This window comes from Lactuca serriola, chromosome 4 (genome assembly GCF_051521515.1).
Source record: "Lactuca serriola cultivar US96UC23 chromosome 4, Lser_US96UC23_V15, whole genome shotgun sequence".
NCBI classification, from domain to species: Eukaryota; Viridiplantae; Streptophyta; class Magnoliopsida; order Asterales; family Asteraceae; genus Lactuca; species Lactuca serriola.
Window position 1 is genome coordinate 211,635,958 of NC_136411.1, and position 17,792 is coordinate 211,653,749.

Sequence of the window (17,792 nt, forward strand, 5' to 3'; positions counted from 1 at the left end):
TCACAAATGTTACCAGAGGTAACTTCACCAAACCACTCACCGCCACCAACTGCGTCGCCAACATTTTCTTGCTCTTTTACTCCTCTATTCAATGACAAAACAGATACATGTATAGGGGAGAATATGTAGCTTTAGTAGCCAAAGATGGTTACTGGAGTAGGAAATTGGCAACAACACTTCAGGGGATCGAGAAATGAAGGAGAAGAAAATGTAGAGAGAGAAAAAAGTCTGAGAACCATTTGAAGAAGTTAACGAATTCAGATGAGAAATTAGGGCTCGTATGAAGCTGTATCTCTTCTGTCGAGAACCCCTGTGGGTTTGATCTGTTCAAAAGACAGGATCATATTGCGATTTTGTTGTGGGAAAAAAGAGGATTGGTGATGTTATTAGGTTTTTTTGGGGTATTAGAGTGAGAGATATAGAGAGAGAGAGAGAGAAAGAGAGAGAAGAAGAAGAACGATGGAAATAAAGAGGGTTAGAAGGGCGTCCTTTGAAAATTTTGGGATTTTCGTTTCCCCCCAGCTGCAAAAGAAGAGAACGCGCCTTTCATTAAAAAATATAAAGCGAAATTTCTAGACGACACCCATTTTTAAATAAGTACCCTCCGTGTTTTTTTTTTTTTTTTTTTTTGTTCGGCATTAATTTTAGGGCACGCATAAAAGCGTGTCCACTATCCTTCAAATTTTAGAAGAGATAACATTATTTTTAGGGCACATGCTTTTGCGTATCGTAAATCACTGTGTGTCATTGTTTACACGTCATTAAAGGGCTTTTTTCTAGTAGTGAAGAATAACAACCAATTTGTAAAAACCCCACAAATACCAGGAGCAACAATTAACTTGTGACTTCATTGTTTCAATGTACAAATCAAAATACCACCAAATTTAAAAACAAAGCACCGTGACAACTCCATGTGCAAAATACCCCAAGTGCAAATTCATTTTCAAGAATTAACAACCAAAACAAAAGTGATCTGAAACTAAAAAGTGGAGATCAAAACAAAACAAAAATTAGAAATTAGATGCCTTGTAGAAATTACTAACAGGGTAACGGTTCACAAAAACTAGAAATTAGAAATTATATATCTTAGAAAGATTGTGAATCAGATGCAAACTCGTCATTCACTCCTCCTCCAGAAAATCAGAGAACGCAAAGGATATTAAATCAGTTGTTGAGATGAGAATTTTGATTTTCATTTATACGAAACTAATGATTAAAATCATGAAAACAGAGCTAATTTAAAAAAAAAAGTATATTCATATCCCCAATGGAAATCGATTGTTGCCACGACTCCTCGTCTTCTGTTAGGTGTCATTATCAGCAATATACCCTCACCGTATTTTTTTGCCTCCTAATGTATTTTCCTTTCCCGTTGCAGTAGACACTTTGGGATCCAAGATAATCAAATTTGAGCATACTTTTTATATATTTAGTAATAGTATTCTGCCTGAATTTATGCCCCACAAATATTGATGCCCTGGGCCATAGCCCAAGCCGCCCAGGTATAGTACTTGGGCCGGCCTTACTGGTTTTAAAATCGGGTTCTATTTCTTTTTTTAAATAGGACTCATTGACTTTAAGTCCTAGTTCAAAACCGGGTTATTTAATTGATTTAACCGGGTCCTTTTTGCTTTTTTGTAGTAGTGACACTGGCGGCCACAACGTCTCTTTCCACGTCTTGCACTACAAGAAAATTTTGATTTAACTACAGAAAAATTCCATAGCAAAATGATGTACTTCCGTAGCTAAACTTAAATAACTATGGAAGTTGCTACGGAATTTGCCAATGAGATTCCATAATAAAATTTCTTGTAGCAAAATGTTTAACTGCGAAATTATAGTTCCGTAGCAATTTTGCTATGGTCATTGCTATGACATCTATCCGTAGCATTTCAACTACAACACACTTCCATCACAATTCCGTAATAATGAATTATGTAGCAAATTCCGTATCTATTTTGTTCCGTAGCAAATTCCGTAGCCATTTGGTCCATAGCAAATTCCGTAGCTAATTGTTTTGTAGCAAATTCCGTAGCCATTTGGTCCGTAGTAAATTCCATAGCCATTTGGTCCATAGCAAATTCCGTAGCTAATTGTTCCGTAACAAATTCCGTAGCCATTTGGTCCGTAGTAAATTCCGTAGCCATTTGGTCCGTAGCAAATTCCGTAGCTAATTGTTCCGTAGCAAATTTCGTAGCTATTCGTTCCGTAACAAATTCCGTAGCCATTCGTTCCGTAGCAAATTTTGTAACAACTTTTTTGTAGTCAATTCCATAACAATCGTTCCATACCATTTTTTCTATAAAATTCGGTTATTTAATTTGACTTATTATATCAATTTACAAATATACAATTAATATAAAATCAAAAATAACAAAGTATTTCTATAGAAATTAAAAGAAATATCCAATACATCAAAAGATACATATTTCAAAATCAAAAGTCGCTACAAATTTAACGTAAAACATTATTCAATACATAATATTCTATCATTGATTAATAAAATTTTTGACCTGTTCACTCAATGTGTTAATGACATTCATTGCTTGTGCGAGTTGTTGTTCAAACTTTGCTTGAACATCCACATTTTTCTGCTGAAACTCCACGTTCTTTTTCTGAGCATCCTCATATTTTTGTTGAACATCCTCATATTTTTGTTGAATATCCTCATATTGTTCGCGTTGCGTCTCAACTAACTTCTTCAAATTCTCAATCTCGACTTTTGTCTCAGCATTATTATCCTCGTATTGTTCGCGATGCATTTCAGAAGATCCTTTACTAGAACGAATGCGCTTTCCATATGAGCCAAATCCATATAATCTCTTTTTTTGATCATGTCCCCCAACAACATCATAAAATAGTTTGTCCTCATCAATTTCATCTCCTATTGCTTCCAACCGATCACATTGTTCCATAAAATCATCCTATAATTTTATAATTGTGTTGAGATAAAACTTATACAAAAAATCAAAATAAAACTTATATGAAATTATTAAAAATAAAACTTACATGAATTTTTTTAGCTTTGTCAACTAAAAAAGTCACTCCATTGTGATTGTTAGTGAAAAAATAGCAACTTACTTTTGGGCTAAACCCATTTAAAAATCAAAATGGAACTAGATTGTTATGATACAAAAGTAAATGAAAGTAGATTGCTATCATTTGCATTTAGACTCCACTCTTTAAAAATGAAAAATAAAATAACATACTTTTTAGGATTAGTCCTCTTAAAAATCAAAATGGAACTAGAAAAACTATAACATACAACTAAATGAAAGTACATTACTATTTTATGTATTTATGCTTAGTCCTTTTAAAAATAAAAATGGAACTAGAATGCTATAATATAAAACTAAAAGAAAGTAGATTGCTATTTTATGCATTTAGGCTTAGTCCTTCTAAAAATCAAAATAGAACTAAATAAAATTAAATGAAAGTAGATTGATATAATATAAAATTAAATGAGTACTTACTAAATCAGAAGCAATCTTGGAATGAGAAGCCGATCCACCGGTATGGGTAGAAAGGGCTTGTCCATCAGCTACACCTCTACGCCTATTTTTTTTGTTTTGTTCTGATTTCTTCTTGAAGTCTTCAGTATTCCATCTTGCAGTCCAGGATGTCCACACTTCTGATGTTATATTAACTGGTTTTTTTAGAGTCGACATTTTTCATTTTGAGCTTATATTGTAGATACATTGTCTATATCTTTCCTTTGCCTTATTTTCCCAACAAGCTTGGACTAACGGAGTTTTTGCATCATCCCAATGGCACTTTTTCTACAATACAAAATATATAGATGACTTTTTTAGTTAATGAGTACCTAATAATTGCATAAACGAGATACATACATGAAACTGGTCCCAATAAAGGAGTTTTGTCTCGTCACTTAAAGTTACCCAGCTATACCCGTTTAAATCAGCTCTTTCACCAAAGGATTCATAGATAATGGAAGAACATGGGCCCGAAGGAAATAACCTACAAACGAAAAATTAACAACATTGTAAAAATCATGAAGTTCAATGTTGATAAAAATGTAAGGTTTTAACTTACTCCTTATCTCGCACTCCTATATATAGACGCCCATCCAGTCCAGCAGATCCAAGTAAATACCCTTGATGTTGGATGCCAATATTTTCCTCAACCGATTCACTACCATTTGTTGTGGATCTAGGTATAGATGATGTAGTAGATGCAGGTGTAGATGATTGGACATATGTAGATACAGATGATTGGTTAGATGATGTAGGCAAGGATGATTGGGTGGATGATTCATGTGTTCATGATGTGGCACCTATAGTACCAACATGTGAAACAAATGTTGGGGCAGATACAATACCAACAGATGATAATGTGGTATGGGATGATGATGATATATTACCAACAAATTTTGCATCATCGGTACGTTTGTTTATGAAACGTACATTTGTATGTTGCTTACGTTTCAATGTTTCTCTTAATAAGAATTGTGACATCTTTCCTGAAATTTTAAAAACTTAGGAAGTTATAAATCTTTAGGTTCACAAATATTATTGAAATATCTTACTGAAAATTTAAGCATACTATTTTTTTATTATAAAATAACAATGTACTTTTGCATGCATTCATGTTCTGAATAATTCCCACAAGCCTGTTATTTTATCACTCTATATGTTGACTTGATTTTAACGGATTCCTATATACATTGATCATCTCTCCTATTTCTCCAACAAGCAAACTTTCTTCTTTCACAAAAAGCTCTACTCTCCCATTCTCACACAAAGATACACACAAGCTTAAGAAAATAGCTCGGATCACACACCAAATGCATATGAAAAAACTCTGGTAAACATAAAAAAGGACACATGTCAAAAGAAACTCTTTAAAAATTTTACCCCAAGGATTCATAGCATCCAACAAACTACTATGATAAACAACTTCGCAAAAGAAGATTACAAAATTAAAAACAAGTTTCACAATATCAGGCTGCATTTAACAAATTCTTACTAACAAAGATTGCAAGTAAGCCTCTCCACTGGACTTTGAGCCTTTTTGTTGTCTGCTTTGTGAAAAAAAAGGCAGGTTCAACAGGAAAGTCTATCACAAAAACATAAGACAACAATAAAAACTCAAAAGCTGACATAACTGAAAGTCTTGAGGTTTAATTTGATAATTTACCCATTTACTTACAACTATAGAGTAATCATTGATTTATTATCATCGTTCCAAAACATTGTGTAGTGTGTAACATGGCAAAAAGCAAGGATGGATATGCAAAGATTACTGAAAATATGAAATTTTTGAATGCGGTAACAAAATATATTATTGTATATTGTTATCCTATATTATATGTTATATTTAATATATAATATATGATTTAAGAATATGAATATGCACTGCAGATAGAAAACAAGTTTATTATAAGCACAAAGTTAACAGTTGAAGGGCCACTTAGAATAAAAGAAGAATATATAGAAGGAGTCCTTGAAACTCCAACAGTTGATGAAGGGACAATTCCAGAACAACTAAAAGGGGCTTTAACTCAAGCACTTAACACCATGCAACAACTTCCATCTCCAATTAAAGATGCTGTTTCTGGTGGATTAAGACTTCCCCTAAGTCAGTTTTCTTTCTTTTTCTTTTTATAAGTCTGAATGTGTTGTTGTCTTATTGAATGAATAAATGAATGAATGATTCAGATGGGGCTTTTCAGAGGATGTTTATGATTTCTTATCTTGATGAAGTGATTCTAGTAAGTTGTTTGCACGTATATACTTGCAATGTAATTATTATTACATTTGAAAGATTTTTATAATGGAGTTTGTGTTTGTTCAGATATTAAGAGACACAAGTGGGATACCGGAAGTTCTTATGAGATTGGATGTGGATCAATCTCCTATTGATCCTATTCAAGAGTACGAGAGTTGACCGAGTCAACATAAATAATGCAAGGATGAAGGATAATGATGCTTTACATATGTGGTATTGTAAACCAAATATTACTATTAGGTCATAAACTTTTTATGTTTAACAAAATGTATGTACAAGTCGTTGAGATGGAAATTTGTGCAAAATAGATATAAATTTGGTTGAAATTTACTTTTTTTTTCTTGTAAAAATAGCTTAAATTGCAACAAGTAATCACTAAATAAAAAGTTAAAAGCTATGATGTTTGACACAGCTATAGCCTATACTAGTAGGTCGTTGACATATTTCATTAGAATTGACTTATGTTGGAACATTTATGCAACTGAGCCATCAAAGATTTCTTCCATTTATGTAACTAAAAAGCCTAAAACTGAAGTGCTCTCATGGATTGGCAAATACAACAAGTACTTCCCAACAACTCCAAGCCTTGAGAGCAATTATAAGGATCATATCATTCACCAAAGCTAAGGTTATGCATTACAGTATTAGCAGAATATGTTCTACAACAACAACTTCAAAGGTTTTATTAAGAGACTAGAGTACATTACATTAGGAACCATTATGTTCATTGAGTTCTCTATTAAATTGTTCATTTTGCACAAGTCAAAAATACTTGAGCAAAACTGGGTGATAATTCACCTTAACTAAGGGTAATGATTATGAATTGTGCCTTTGTTTATGCATATCCATATTTTAAGCTCTTAATTCTTGCAATTTACATTTGTTTTTGGCATGCAGTTATGGGATATGAGGAACAAAACTTATTGGTAAGAACGGAAACGCATGATTTGTAGCTCTCTGTTCTTGTATCTTTTATCCTGTAGCACTTTCATTCTTTTGGCTGATTATTAAGAATTCAAAATGTAAACCCTAATTTAACTCTCAATCAAGCTTATATGTATATAGATATCATAGAATCAAGCAAAATAAAAGGATAATCAAAGCGAAACAAATTCATAAAAAAAGTGAAATTATCAGCTAATAAATACAGAAGAACAGAGAAGAATGTTACCTGGTAGGACAAAGACGATCGAGAAAAATCTACTTATAGAGCGATCGATAACAGCATAAGTGGAGATTGGGGGAAACTGAGGAATGAGGAATGCAGAATTAGGTCAAAATAATGAGTAAAGAGAAAAAGTCCAGCTAATTGAATACTGCACAATAGTACCTTCCAATTTTCCGAGATCGACAATTTTCCAATTTTCCGAGAGCAACGGCGACAGGTCACGATCGACTAAAAAAGCAGCAGGTCACGATCGACATTAACAGCAATAAAACGAACCTTCATTATTCAAATATGAACTTAGGAATGAGGAATGCAGAATTAGGTTAAAATTCGCCCATCATCATCATCATCACTTAGCTTAGTCACAGGCACAAGTATATCTTCATCACCCATCCAAATATGAACGGATCCTTCATTATTCGGAATCAAACCGGGTTTGTTCTACACACGGAGTGGTTTTCAACCAAGGAAACCGGGCTCATCAACCGCATATCACCAGCAGCTTGATGGATGACTTGTTGGACCGCTGAGTCATAAAAATGCCAAAGCTGGTTGTGGTCCCGTTTGGGCCTTTGGGCGGGGCAGATGCAACATGGGTCAGCATTGAGGTATGCTTTCTTTTTTGAATAGTCAAAGTTCATTTCTTTTTATGGAATGAAAGGATTATAACGCAATTTATGTAATTGGGTATGCTTTCTTTCTAGACTTTTACGTATATCTTGAAAAATATAAAAGGTGTTCAAACTTGTCTCAAGATTCAACCCATGCTGTTTGTCGATTTTTATGATTTTATACAACATTTGTAGATACTCTTTGTTCTAGCAATTAAGTGACATGGGTAGTTTGGTAATTTGTAGATACTCTTTGGATGTGCTTCTCAGTACACAATTATGCCAGCTTTTGGATTCATAATAAGCAGATTGTTGGGGCTCTCACCATCTCTTTTAGTTGGTCTAATATTGCTTTCTTGTTGTCCCGGAGGCACTGCCTCTAATGTACATTTTGTATAGATTCTTAAATTAAAGTTATTTATTAGATTTTGTAATTTCCTTTTTGTCTAAAAATATAGTTTAATAGAATAATTTGATCTGTACATGTACAGATCTCATCATTACTTTTCTGCTACTCTTTATCGGATGTTCTTCAAGGCCACTCTACCCGCTTCCAAGTCACGATGAAAAGACGAAAATGCCCCTACAAACTTTTCGTCCATTTAACGTTGCACATCGGGGTTCAAATGGAGAACTCCCAGAAGAAACTGCTCCTTCTTACTTGGTACATGTTTTATACCATACATCTTAAAAATATAGTTATAAGTTTTTAACTACAATTTTTATATTATAAGTTTTGGGTAATTTTTTTTTCCTACAGAGGGCAATTGAAGAAGGAACATACTTCATAGAAACGGATATTTTAGTTAGCAAAGATGGTGTTCTTATGTGTCACCATGATGTTATTCTTGATGACACAACCGATGTTTTAGAACATATACAGTTTGCAGATAGAAAAAGAACCTATGAAGTTGAAGGAGCTAACATGAATGGATTGTTCATGTATGTTTCCTTAAAACATCAATTTTTATCTTAAAATTAGCAACCTACTTTCATTGATTTTTTTAGTATAATAAAAAGAAATGAAAGTAGGATGCTATAACACATAAAGTAGGATGCTAATTATTTGAGTGTTTGCAGTTGATTTTACATTAGAAGAACTAAAAACATTGAGGGCAAAACAGAGGTTTTCATTTCGTGATCAGCAATATAATGGTTCGCTACCTTTATTTTTTTAATCAAAATTCTTTAAAAAGATAGTTTTTATTCTAACATATCATTGTGTTATGCCCATAAATAGGTAAGTTTCCCATTATAACCTTCGAAGAGTACATTCAAATTGCAATAAATGCACAGAGGGTTGTTGGAATATATCCTGAAATTAAAAACCCTGTATTGATGAACCAACATGTGAGTATATATATAAATTCTTAATTATTTTTTTAATTTTTATTTTCGTATTCTTAAAACAATACATTGGGTTCATGAAATTAAAGTTAATACTTTGATTTTTGTTAACAGGTGAAATGGCCAAAAGGGAAAAGATTTGAAGATGTTTTTGTGGAAATTCTTAAGAAGTATGGATATAAAGGTTCTTATATGTCAAAAGAATGGCTTAAACAACCTTGTTTTATTCAGTTGTTTGCCCCATCATCAATTGTTCATATCCACAACAAAACCGATCTACCAAAGATTTTTCTCATTGATGACGTGGACGTAAGAACCCAGGACACAAATCAAGTAAACTGATCCATGTTTGACCATTGACCCGACTCGGTCCTAGTGCATCTCTAGAATGAATAATGAACCCGGTTTTCTATCGTCTTCATTTTCAGACGTATCAGCAAATCACTTCCGATCGTTATTTCAACTATATCAGGGAATTTGTCGTCGGAATTGTCCCATGGAAGGATACAATTGTTCCCGTGAAAGATAACTACATCGAAACGCCGACTGATCTCGTGGATAGAGCACACGCATATAATCTACAGGTGCGTTGTTTTTAGGGTTTATGTTTGCAGAAAAAACGGACATTTTTGTTCGTTTGATTTCGAAAAAGTCAAAATTAACCTCTTCAATGTACTCACAGGTGCACCCATACACATTTCGCAACGAAAACAAGTACATGTCCGACAATTCCCCTAATTTGGACTCAGCAAAAATACCTCTAATTTGGGAGGAAGTAAATTAGGGTTACTGGATTTACTAATTTGCCCCTAATGAAAAGTTATTCAAACAAGCTAAAACATTATTGAAACAAATTTTATGCGGTAGTTCCCTTTGATAATTCTTTTTTAACTAAAAAATCAAAATAAACATTTTAATTCTTTTTTTTTAATAATGTAGAAATTGTGTTATAACTAAAATTTCAAAACAATTAAAAATAATATTTTATTTTTGTTGTTGAGTTTTCAAAGATAATTGTGAATTTTTAATATATATTTTTAAATAATCTTCTATATTTTGCTACGGAAACATATTTCGTAACTATTTGACTACGGAATTTTCCGTAGCCAAATACCTATGGATTTTGATTTCGTAGCTATTTTGTAAATTCATATTTTTGTAACAAATTCCATAATAGATTAGCTACAAAATTTTATTTTGTAGCAAATTTTCCTAGCAAAATAACTATGGATCCTAATTCCATAGCTAACTAGCTACGGATTTTTATTTGTAGCCAATTATGTAGCCAACTAGCTACATACATGGATTTTGTAACAGGTTTCATAGAGAACTAGCTACAACAAAAAAACTTGTAGCATTATTTGTAGTAAACTAGCTACGGATTTTAATTCCGTAGCAACTATCAAGATTTAGCTACGGAATGCAATTCCGTAGCCATTTTCGTAGCAAATTAGTTACAACAAACCATTTTGTAACATATTCCGTAGTAAAATGACTATGAATTTAGATTCCGTAACAACTTTACGTAGTTATTTAAGATTTAGCTACACAATGCAATTCCGTAACCATTTCTGTAGCAAAATAGCTACGACAAGTCATTCCGTAGTATATTCCATAGTAAAATAGCAACGGATTTTGATTGCATAGTAATTTTCCGTAGCTATTTAGGATTTTTCTTGTAGTGTTGGTGCGCATGAACAATGCACATTTCCTCTAGCTATGGCCACCACAAACTCAAGGAAATTGTTTACCTAGAACTCATGTTACACATAAATTTACCCTTTCAATTACTTTTTGTTTATAAGGCTACGGAGAACAATTGGTTACACAAAAGCAAAGGCTTTTAAAATCAATGAGGAACCTTATTATTAATGGTAAATTCCATTCCATTGCATGTTTCAAGCAAAATTACTAAGGGATCAAATCTTTAACCAATGGGTAAAATTAAAATCAAGTATGACTATGATATCAGATGTCTTATTGTGGGTCTATCCGCTATATGTATGCGGTAGAGGTATTTTAAAGATCAATATTCGTGAGCTTGTGTTCAAACCGCCCTATCACCTTTGTTTCATATTCAATCCGAGTTTATTGTATAAAGATGGTATCCCAAAGGTAATTATAAGCCGTGGAATCTGTATGTGGCTGTTTATACTTTTAATTGTGGTAGAGAGATCTTAAGTATGTTATCTGAATTAAAAAATTATTTTAGATATCTAATGAATTATTAATTTTTTCATTAAACTCCGTCACGTTGAGAAAAAATATAAAATTTCCCGTTATTCAAGAGCTAGGAATCTGGGTTATTTATAATGAAATCGTGGAACACGATTTGAAGAAAATATTATTAATAAACACTGTATTTAAATTTTGAATTAATTAAATCATTTTTTATAAAATCAATTGTTGGAGTTTGATAAAGATGCAGCGTTTTTTTTGTCTATAAATAAGATGGCAAATCCACAATCCACTTCACAGCTGAAAACATAAAAAACGTTCATCCAAAGACGAAAGATATGGCAGCAAGTCTACAGAAAGGAAGGAAGTACACTTTCCCCGATGACATAAGTAGTGCCGATTTCGAACCTGGTTTTGTTTGGGGCACTGCCACTTCTGCATACCAGGTATCATATATATATTGCTATATTTTTAAAAATATTATGTGGTGTTATTGTGATAATTGTGATAATTTCCTATGAATGAATCCTCCTAATTAATTTTAATATATAGGTGTGTGTAAGGGGTAAAAGGGTTAATATATAAATAGAAATCACGAATCAAGAGTGCATGGGGATCGAGAGGGAGAGATAGTCGAGAAAAAAGAGATCCGAAAAGTGATCACTCTTATACCATTTGATTGTGATAATTTTCTATGAAATAATGCAAACAGGTTTACAAAAATTAGTAGTACTGTTTGCCAACAGTTTCTACACTAGTAAATGACTCGTTGTAACAGACTTGAAATCAAGGGAGAATTCTTAGGCAAGTGTTGGTGTCCATGGACACCCTTGTTTATGGAATTATTATTTAAGATAATATACTACTATATGACAAGTTTTAATTAGTTGGACACCCTTTATATATATGAGATGAGCGTGGATAGTTTGAAGTGGCTTGTAACGTAAACTAAAATGTACTTATTGAATATGCCATGCATTTGCCATTTCATTTTCAGAGATATATATGGCCATGTCAAATTAAAACTTAACATTTGAGTATAATTTTCCTGTTTCGCATAGATTGAAGGTGCTGCACTTGAAGGTGGTAGACAACCAAGCGTCTGGGATACTTTCTGCCTCAAAAAAGCAGGTTTTACTCTTCTTATTAGTCTTCGTTTTTTTTTTTTTTTGAACATCAGGACAATGATCATTTTTGCATACACGACCTCTCATTTGAATTCATGAAATATTCTTAATATTATATTATAGGTGCCATCGAGAACGAAGATAATGGAAACAATGCTATTAATGCTTATTATAAAACAAAGGTATTGTTAACCTTTGTTTTGCTCAAATATTGGAGCTTCATAAATCTAATTAAGACTCTTTTCGTCTAACTATATTTCATGATCCTACACAGGAAGATGTGCAACTAATGAAGAAAATGGGTCTAACCGCCTATAGATTCTCACTTTCATGGAGTAGAATACTACCAGGTGAATTTACTTGGAAAATAAACAAAAATAATATATATATATATATATATATATATATATATATATATATATATATATATATATATATATATATATATATATATATATATATATATATATATATATATTCTTGTTTCACTTAGTTGCTGAAATTTTAATTAGGTGGAAAACTGAGACTGGGCATCAACCAGGAAGGTGTCGACTACTACAATAACCTAATCGATGAGCTTAAACGCAATGAAATTGAGCCATTTGTGACGTTGTGGCATTGGGATACACCCAATGCCCTGGAAGAAGACTACTTGGGTTTCTTGAATGAACAAATCATGTAAGCATAAAAGATAGATATGAATCGAGTTTTTAAGAGTTTAATTATATAATAACAAATATAATAATTTGAATAAAAAATATTGGGTTATGTATATTTGATTATCAGAGATGATTTCGCGGATTATGCGGAATTTTGTTTCTGGGAATTTGGTGATCGGGTTAAGCATTGGATCACACTGAATGAGCCCCATAGTTACGCTTCATCTGGTTACGGTTATGGTATTCACGCACCTGGTCGAGGAGGTCCGCGAATTGACCCAAAACTCTTGGGTGGAAATAACCTTGGCACTCGTAGCATTAATGTCGCTGAAAGAACTTTCGACAATAAAGATATTGGGAATGCTGCCACTGAGCCCTATATTGTAGCACACCACTTACTCCTGGCTCATGCAACTGCTGCCGATATATACAAGAAAGGATTTAAGGTAGTTAATTAATATCCCGATCGTATTAATTGTCATCTTCAATTTCATGGTTTGTGTGTCAGTTATTATATTATAGTTATTATACAGTGATGCAAGAATCAACAAACAAACACCCACAAATTAATAAAAACATATGAACAAGTAGAGGTATAATAATCAAGATTATAAAAGTTGTTAATAATTAATTATGAACTCGTCATCAAACCTTCAGGATAGCCAAGGTGGTGTGATAGGAATTACGTTGAACGCCCACTTTCTCGAGCCATTTAATCCAGATATTGTGGAAGACCAGAGGGCAGCCGACAGAGGCATGGACTTTATTTTCGGATGGTGAGTCCATATGCAATTCATGAAAAAGCAAACACACACAATGATAATCAACAAGTAGTGTATATACTGATTAAATTAACCTCAAACTTTTTTCAGGTACATGGAGCCATTGTTTAGTGGCCAGTACCCCGAGACAATGAGAAATCTAGTCAAGGACCGTTTGCCTGAATTCATAAATGATGAACCCGAACTACTGAGGAACTCTTACGATTTTATTGGCTTAAATTACTATACTGCCCGATATGCAACCGATGCGGAACCAAGTCCTGTGTCATCGTACTTGACAGATAGCAATGTGCACCAAAGTGAAGGTATATATATATATATATATATATATATATATATATATATATATATATATATATATATATTAAATGATTAATCCAAGTCTCGGTTGGTTATATGATGTGAATTTATAAGAATAATAAATGTACATACTTGCACATTGAACGTATGTTAAAAATAAATTAGAACGATTGTGAACACATGCATGTTGTGGTTAGATGTTGGAAATACGTCTTGATATGTTTAATTTCATTTGTTTTTATCAGTTGGCCTTGATGGGGAACTGATCGGTCCTGAGGTACGTATCATTGGTTTTGATATGAGTGTCGTGTTCTGAGTTTCTTAATTTACGTTAACTGATCAATGTAGGGAGGCGTTAATTGGCTGTTTTCCTATCCACCTGGAATTTACAAATCCCTGATGCAACTAAAGGTTAAGTACGGAAACCCATTGGTCTATATAACTGAAAATGGTAATTACTTTTGTTATTTTCACCTTCTATAATTAATTAGTGGTTTCTTTCGTCACATTTTAAATTGAAATAATACGGTGTTATTGTACCATTTCGGTAGGCTATGCTGATGCAATGGATAACAGACTGAAAATTGAAGAAGCTCGTATTGATAATGAACGTATTGTTTATTACAATACACATCTTCAAAATGTCCTAAAAGCAATTGGGTAAGGTTATACCATTTATAATGCATTTTATACAAGTCCCATGACTCTTTTCTTTACTTTGTCTGCATTCTAATCAAACCTTGTTACACTGTTCCAGGGAAGGCTGTAACGTGAAGGGGTACTTCGCATGGTCAATGATGGATAATTTTGAGTGGCACTTGGGATATTCTATTCGTTTTGGTCTATTTTATATTGATTATAATCATGGAAAATACACAAGGTACCCAAAGCACTCTGCCATATGGTTTAAGAAGTTTATTAATCCACCTGCACAAGAAGTGAAGCAAGGTGAAGGTGATGCAAATTAAGAAGTGTATTGCTTGGACACAAAGAAGTGAGTCGCAATCGGCACAGAAGAAAATAAATGCCCAACGTGGTTTCTAATTTCATGAATAATAAGTGCAGGCCGTGTATTATTTCTGTTTTTTTCTTCTTCGATTCCTTTCAAGAAATTATGTTTCCTGGGTTGGAAATGTCTATTGATCCTTTTTTATTTTAGGAAGTGAAATGAATGTTGTGCTAAGTAAGCTCTTACGTTAACAAATTATATATATATATATATATATATATATATATATATATATATATATATATATATATATATATATATATATATATATATATATATATATATATATATATATATATATATATATATATATATATATATATATATATATAATCAAGTTCAACAACGAACTCCAAGCGAACCAACAAACTTCAATTGACTTGTTCGATTGCATCCAAAATCTTACCGCAAAACCAACCTCCTATTTCTAAATAAACCAACAACATGCATACAACGATTAAAGTCCATATTCAAATACATGTAATAAAATTTAGTCAGTTTCCACTGAATGTTAAAAAATAGGAAAAAAAAACTATATATCTATAAAATGCATACTGTTTTTTAAAAATTTTACTTGAATATTATTATTCACTCCATGATATCCACCATCAGCATTGTAGATAAATCTCGTTATTGCAGTTGTTGCCGGTGGTTGAAAACCATAAATTAATTACATTGTTTTATCCCCTCAACATCACCGAAGCTTGTTCGTGTTGGTAAATTAAAAGTGTTGAAAAATTGGCTGCTAATGATGCAGAGGATGAAGGAAGCATAAGCCTATGGTGTTTATGATTCTACTGTTGATTTCCACTTTTTTTTATTAATTTGTCGCATCTTATTTTTTATGAGTTTTCTAATTATATTTAGTAGCATATCCTATACAATAACCTATTTACATACACAGATGAAATATCAAACCAAAATATACATCACTCCCTTGGAACTGATTAAAACCGGAAGAAAAAAGAAGTTAAAATGAGATGTGGGATTAAATGAAGGGTATGAAAATGTGATGCAACTAAATGCATAAGAAAGATGGTTTATGTGAAAAAAAAAAAAAAGTAGAAACAGATTTTCCCAACATTATCATCTATTATATCAATTTAGGACAAATAAACAGATGGTTTTCAGATAGTTACAAAAGAAACCTCACTACATAAACTCTAATCTACTTTCACAACGATCACACACAACCTAATCTACAAAGATTAAGAAGAACTGAAGAGCTAACAAGAGTATACGAACCCTAATTGTAACAGCCCGGATTCCCAGGTATTATTCATTTATTTATTTTTGTTAATTTTGAAGAGACTCGGCGAGTTGGAGCCTAGACTCGCTGAGTATGACCGCGAATTTGGATGCGGGTTCGCGCCTGGACTCGGCAAGTCCAAGGAATGGACTCGGCGAGTCCGCGCTGTTTAATGAAACCCTAATTTCTCGGGTTAGGGGCCTATTTAAAGGGCCTTATGGCCATCATTTGTGCTCACCAGTCCCCAGAGTGAAACCCTAGTGAGCTTGAGCGTTTGGAGTAAGTTAAGGAACCATTATTGACCTTGGACGTGTTATCTAGCAAGGGAAAGGAAGCAATAGCCAAGGGGGGAAACAAGAGGATCAACTTCCTGAAGAATTGAGGGCCAGAACATCACGTTTGAGGTACTATTTTCGAACCATTCTCTGTTATGTTGATGTTCATGTTGGTTTAGGGCTTATTGAGCCCTTTTATGGATAGATCTAGTGCTTCCTTAGTCCCTTAAGCGAGTTAGGTTCTGGATCTGGACCCTTGGAGGTCCAGAGTGTCCCTTTGTCCAAGCTTTTTTATGAATCCATGGAGGTTTTGGATTGGGGTCTTTGTGCTTGAGGTCAAAACACCATTTATGAGTCATTGGGTGTGTTATGAGCGCCAAGACATGAACTTTACGTGATGAATAAGCTTGGAAGGACTGGATCTATGAGTGAGTGAAGCAGATCTGACCTCAGAAGGTCGTTTGGGGTTGTGCATGAAATGCACTCTTCGAGTCCATTTCCAGACTCGACGAGTTGGTTCGGGTTGTTCTGCGATTTCGACTAGGGTTTGAGTAACCGAGTCGGGGGAGTGACTCGGTGAGTCGGAAGGGACTCAAAGGAATCGGGTCCCCGTAGAGACTCGGCGAGTCCATGCCAGACTCGGCGAGTTGAGTTGACCGTTGACCGTTGACCGTTGACCAGCATTGACTTGATAGGGGTAGTCAACCTTAGTGGTAAAAGTGTTAATTAGAGATATATGATGTTATAGGAGGATTATAGCTCGGGGGATCAGGCACGAGTGATTTCCAGGATTCACGAGTTATCGAGATATACGAGGTGAGTCTTCTCACTATACTATACCCGGAAGGGTTCGACTGTGTGACCGGAAGGTCGGATGTGATATGAGATATATGTATTATGTGTGATAAGTTAATCGTTATATGTGCCATGTATGATATGCTTGATATGGGCCGGAAGGCATTAGGTTATGGGTTGGAAGGCGAATATGTTATGGACCGGAAGGCGTCGTGATGTGGCCGTAAGGTTGACGTGGGTAGGACCGGAAGGTTTACCTAGTCGGGACGGAAGTCCCCTGAGACACATGGACCAGAAGGTCAGGGCCTGGAAAGGCGTATGTGCGTAGGTTGTATTTTGGGGAACTCACTAAGCATTTGTGCGTACCGTTGTTGTGTTATGTGTTTCAGGTACTAGCGAGGACCGTGGGAAGGCGCCGGCGTGATCGTACACATTATCGGGGAAAAACTATTTTTATGATCTTTGTGATGTATTCGGTTGTGACAATATTGTTTACGTTGAATTTAAAATATTAATCGAGGTTTTGATGTTTGCAAAAATGAAA

The 17,792-nt window shown here is 33.7% G+C and overlaps 2 protein-coding genes across 2 annotated transcripts; both read left to right on the forward strand.

Moving 5' to 3' along the window:
• Positions 1-7,455: 7,455 nt before the first annotated feature.
• LOC145099162 (glycerophosphodiester phosphodiesterase GDPD6-like) lies at positions 7,456-9,831 on the forward strand. The gene is made up of 11 exons (XM_079036752.1): positions 7,456-7,524; positions 7,578-7,685; positions 7,774-7,911; positions 7,994-8,191; positions 8,288-8,471; positions 8,608-8,682; positions 8,768-8,877; positions 8,989-9,207; positions 9,303-9,458; positions 9,557-9,649; positions 9,814-9,831. Exons 1-11 carry the CDS (start codon positions 7,456-7,458, stop codon positions 9,829-9,831), a joined length of 1,368 nt encoding a protein of 455 aa, XP_078892878.1.
• A 1,528-nt stretch (positions 9,832-11,359) lies between these two features.
• LOC145103231 (raucaffricine-O-beta-D-glucosidase-like) lies at positions 11,360-15,103 on the forward strand. Its single transcript, XM_079040790.1, has 12 exons — positions 11,360-11,498; positions 12,114-12,183; positions 12,303-12,361; positions 12,454-12,529; positions 12,692-12,857; positions 12,966-13,284; positions 13,496-13,614; positions 13,711-13,925; positions 14,166-14,197; positions 14,269-14,371; positions 14,472-14,580; positions 14,678-15,103. The coding sequence occupies exons 1-12, from the start codon at positions 11,391-11,393 to the stop codon at positions 14,886-14,888; spliced, it is 1,587 nt and encodes a 528-aa protein (XP_078896916.1). The 5' UTR covers positions 11,360-11,390; the 3' UTR covers positions 14,889-15,103.
• Positions 15,104-17,792: the final 2,689 nt, after the last annotated feature.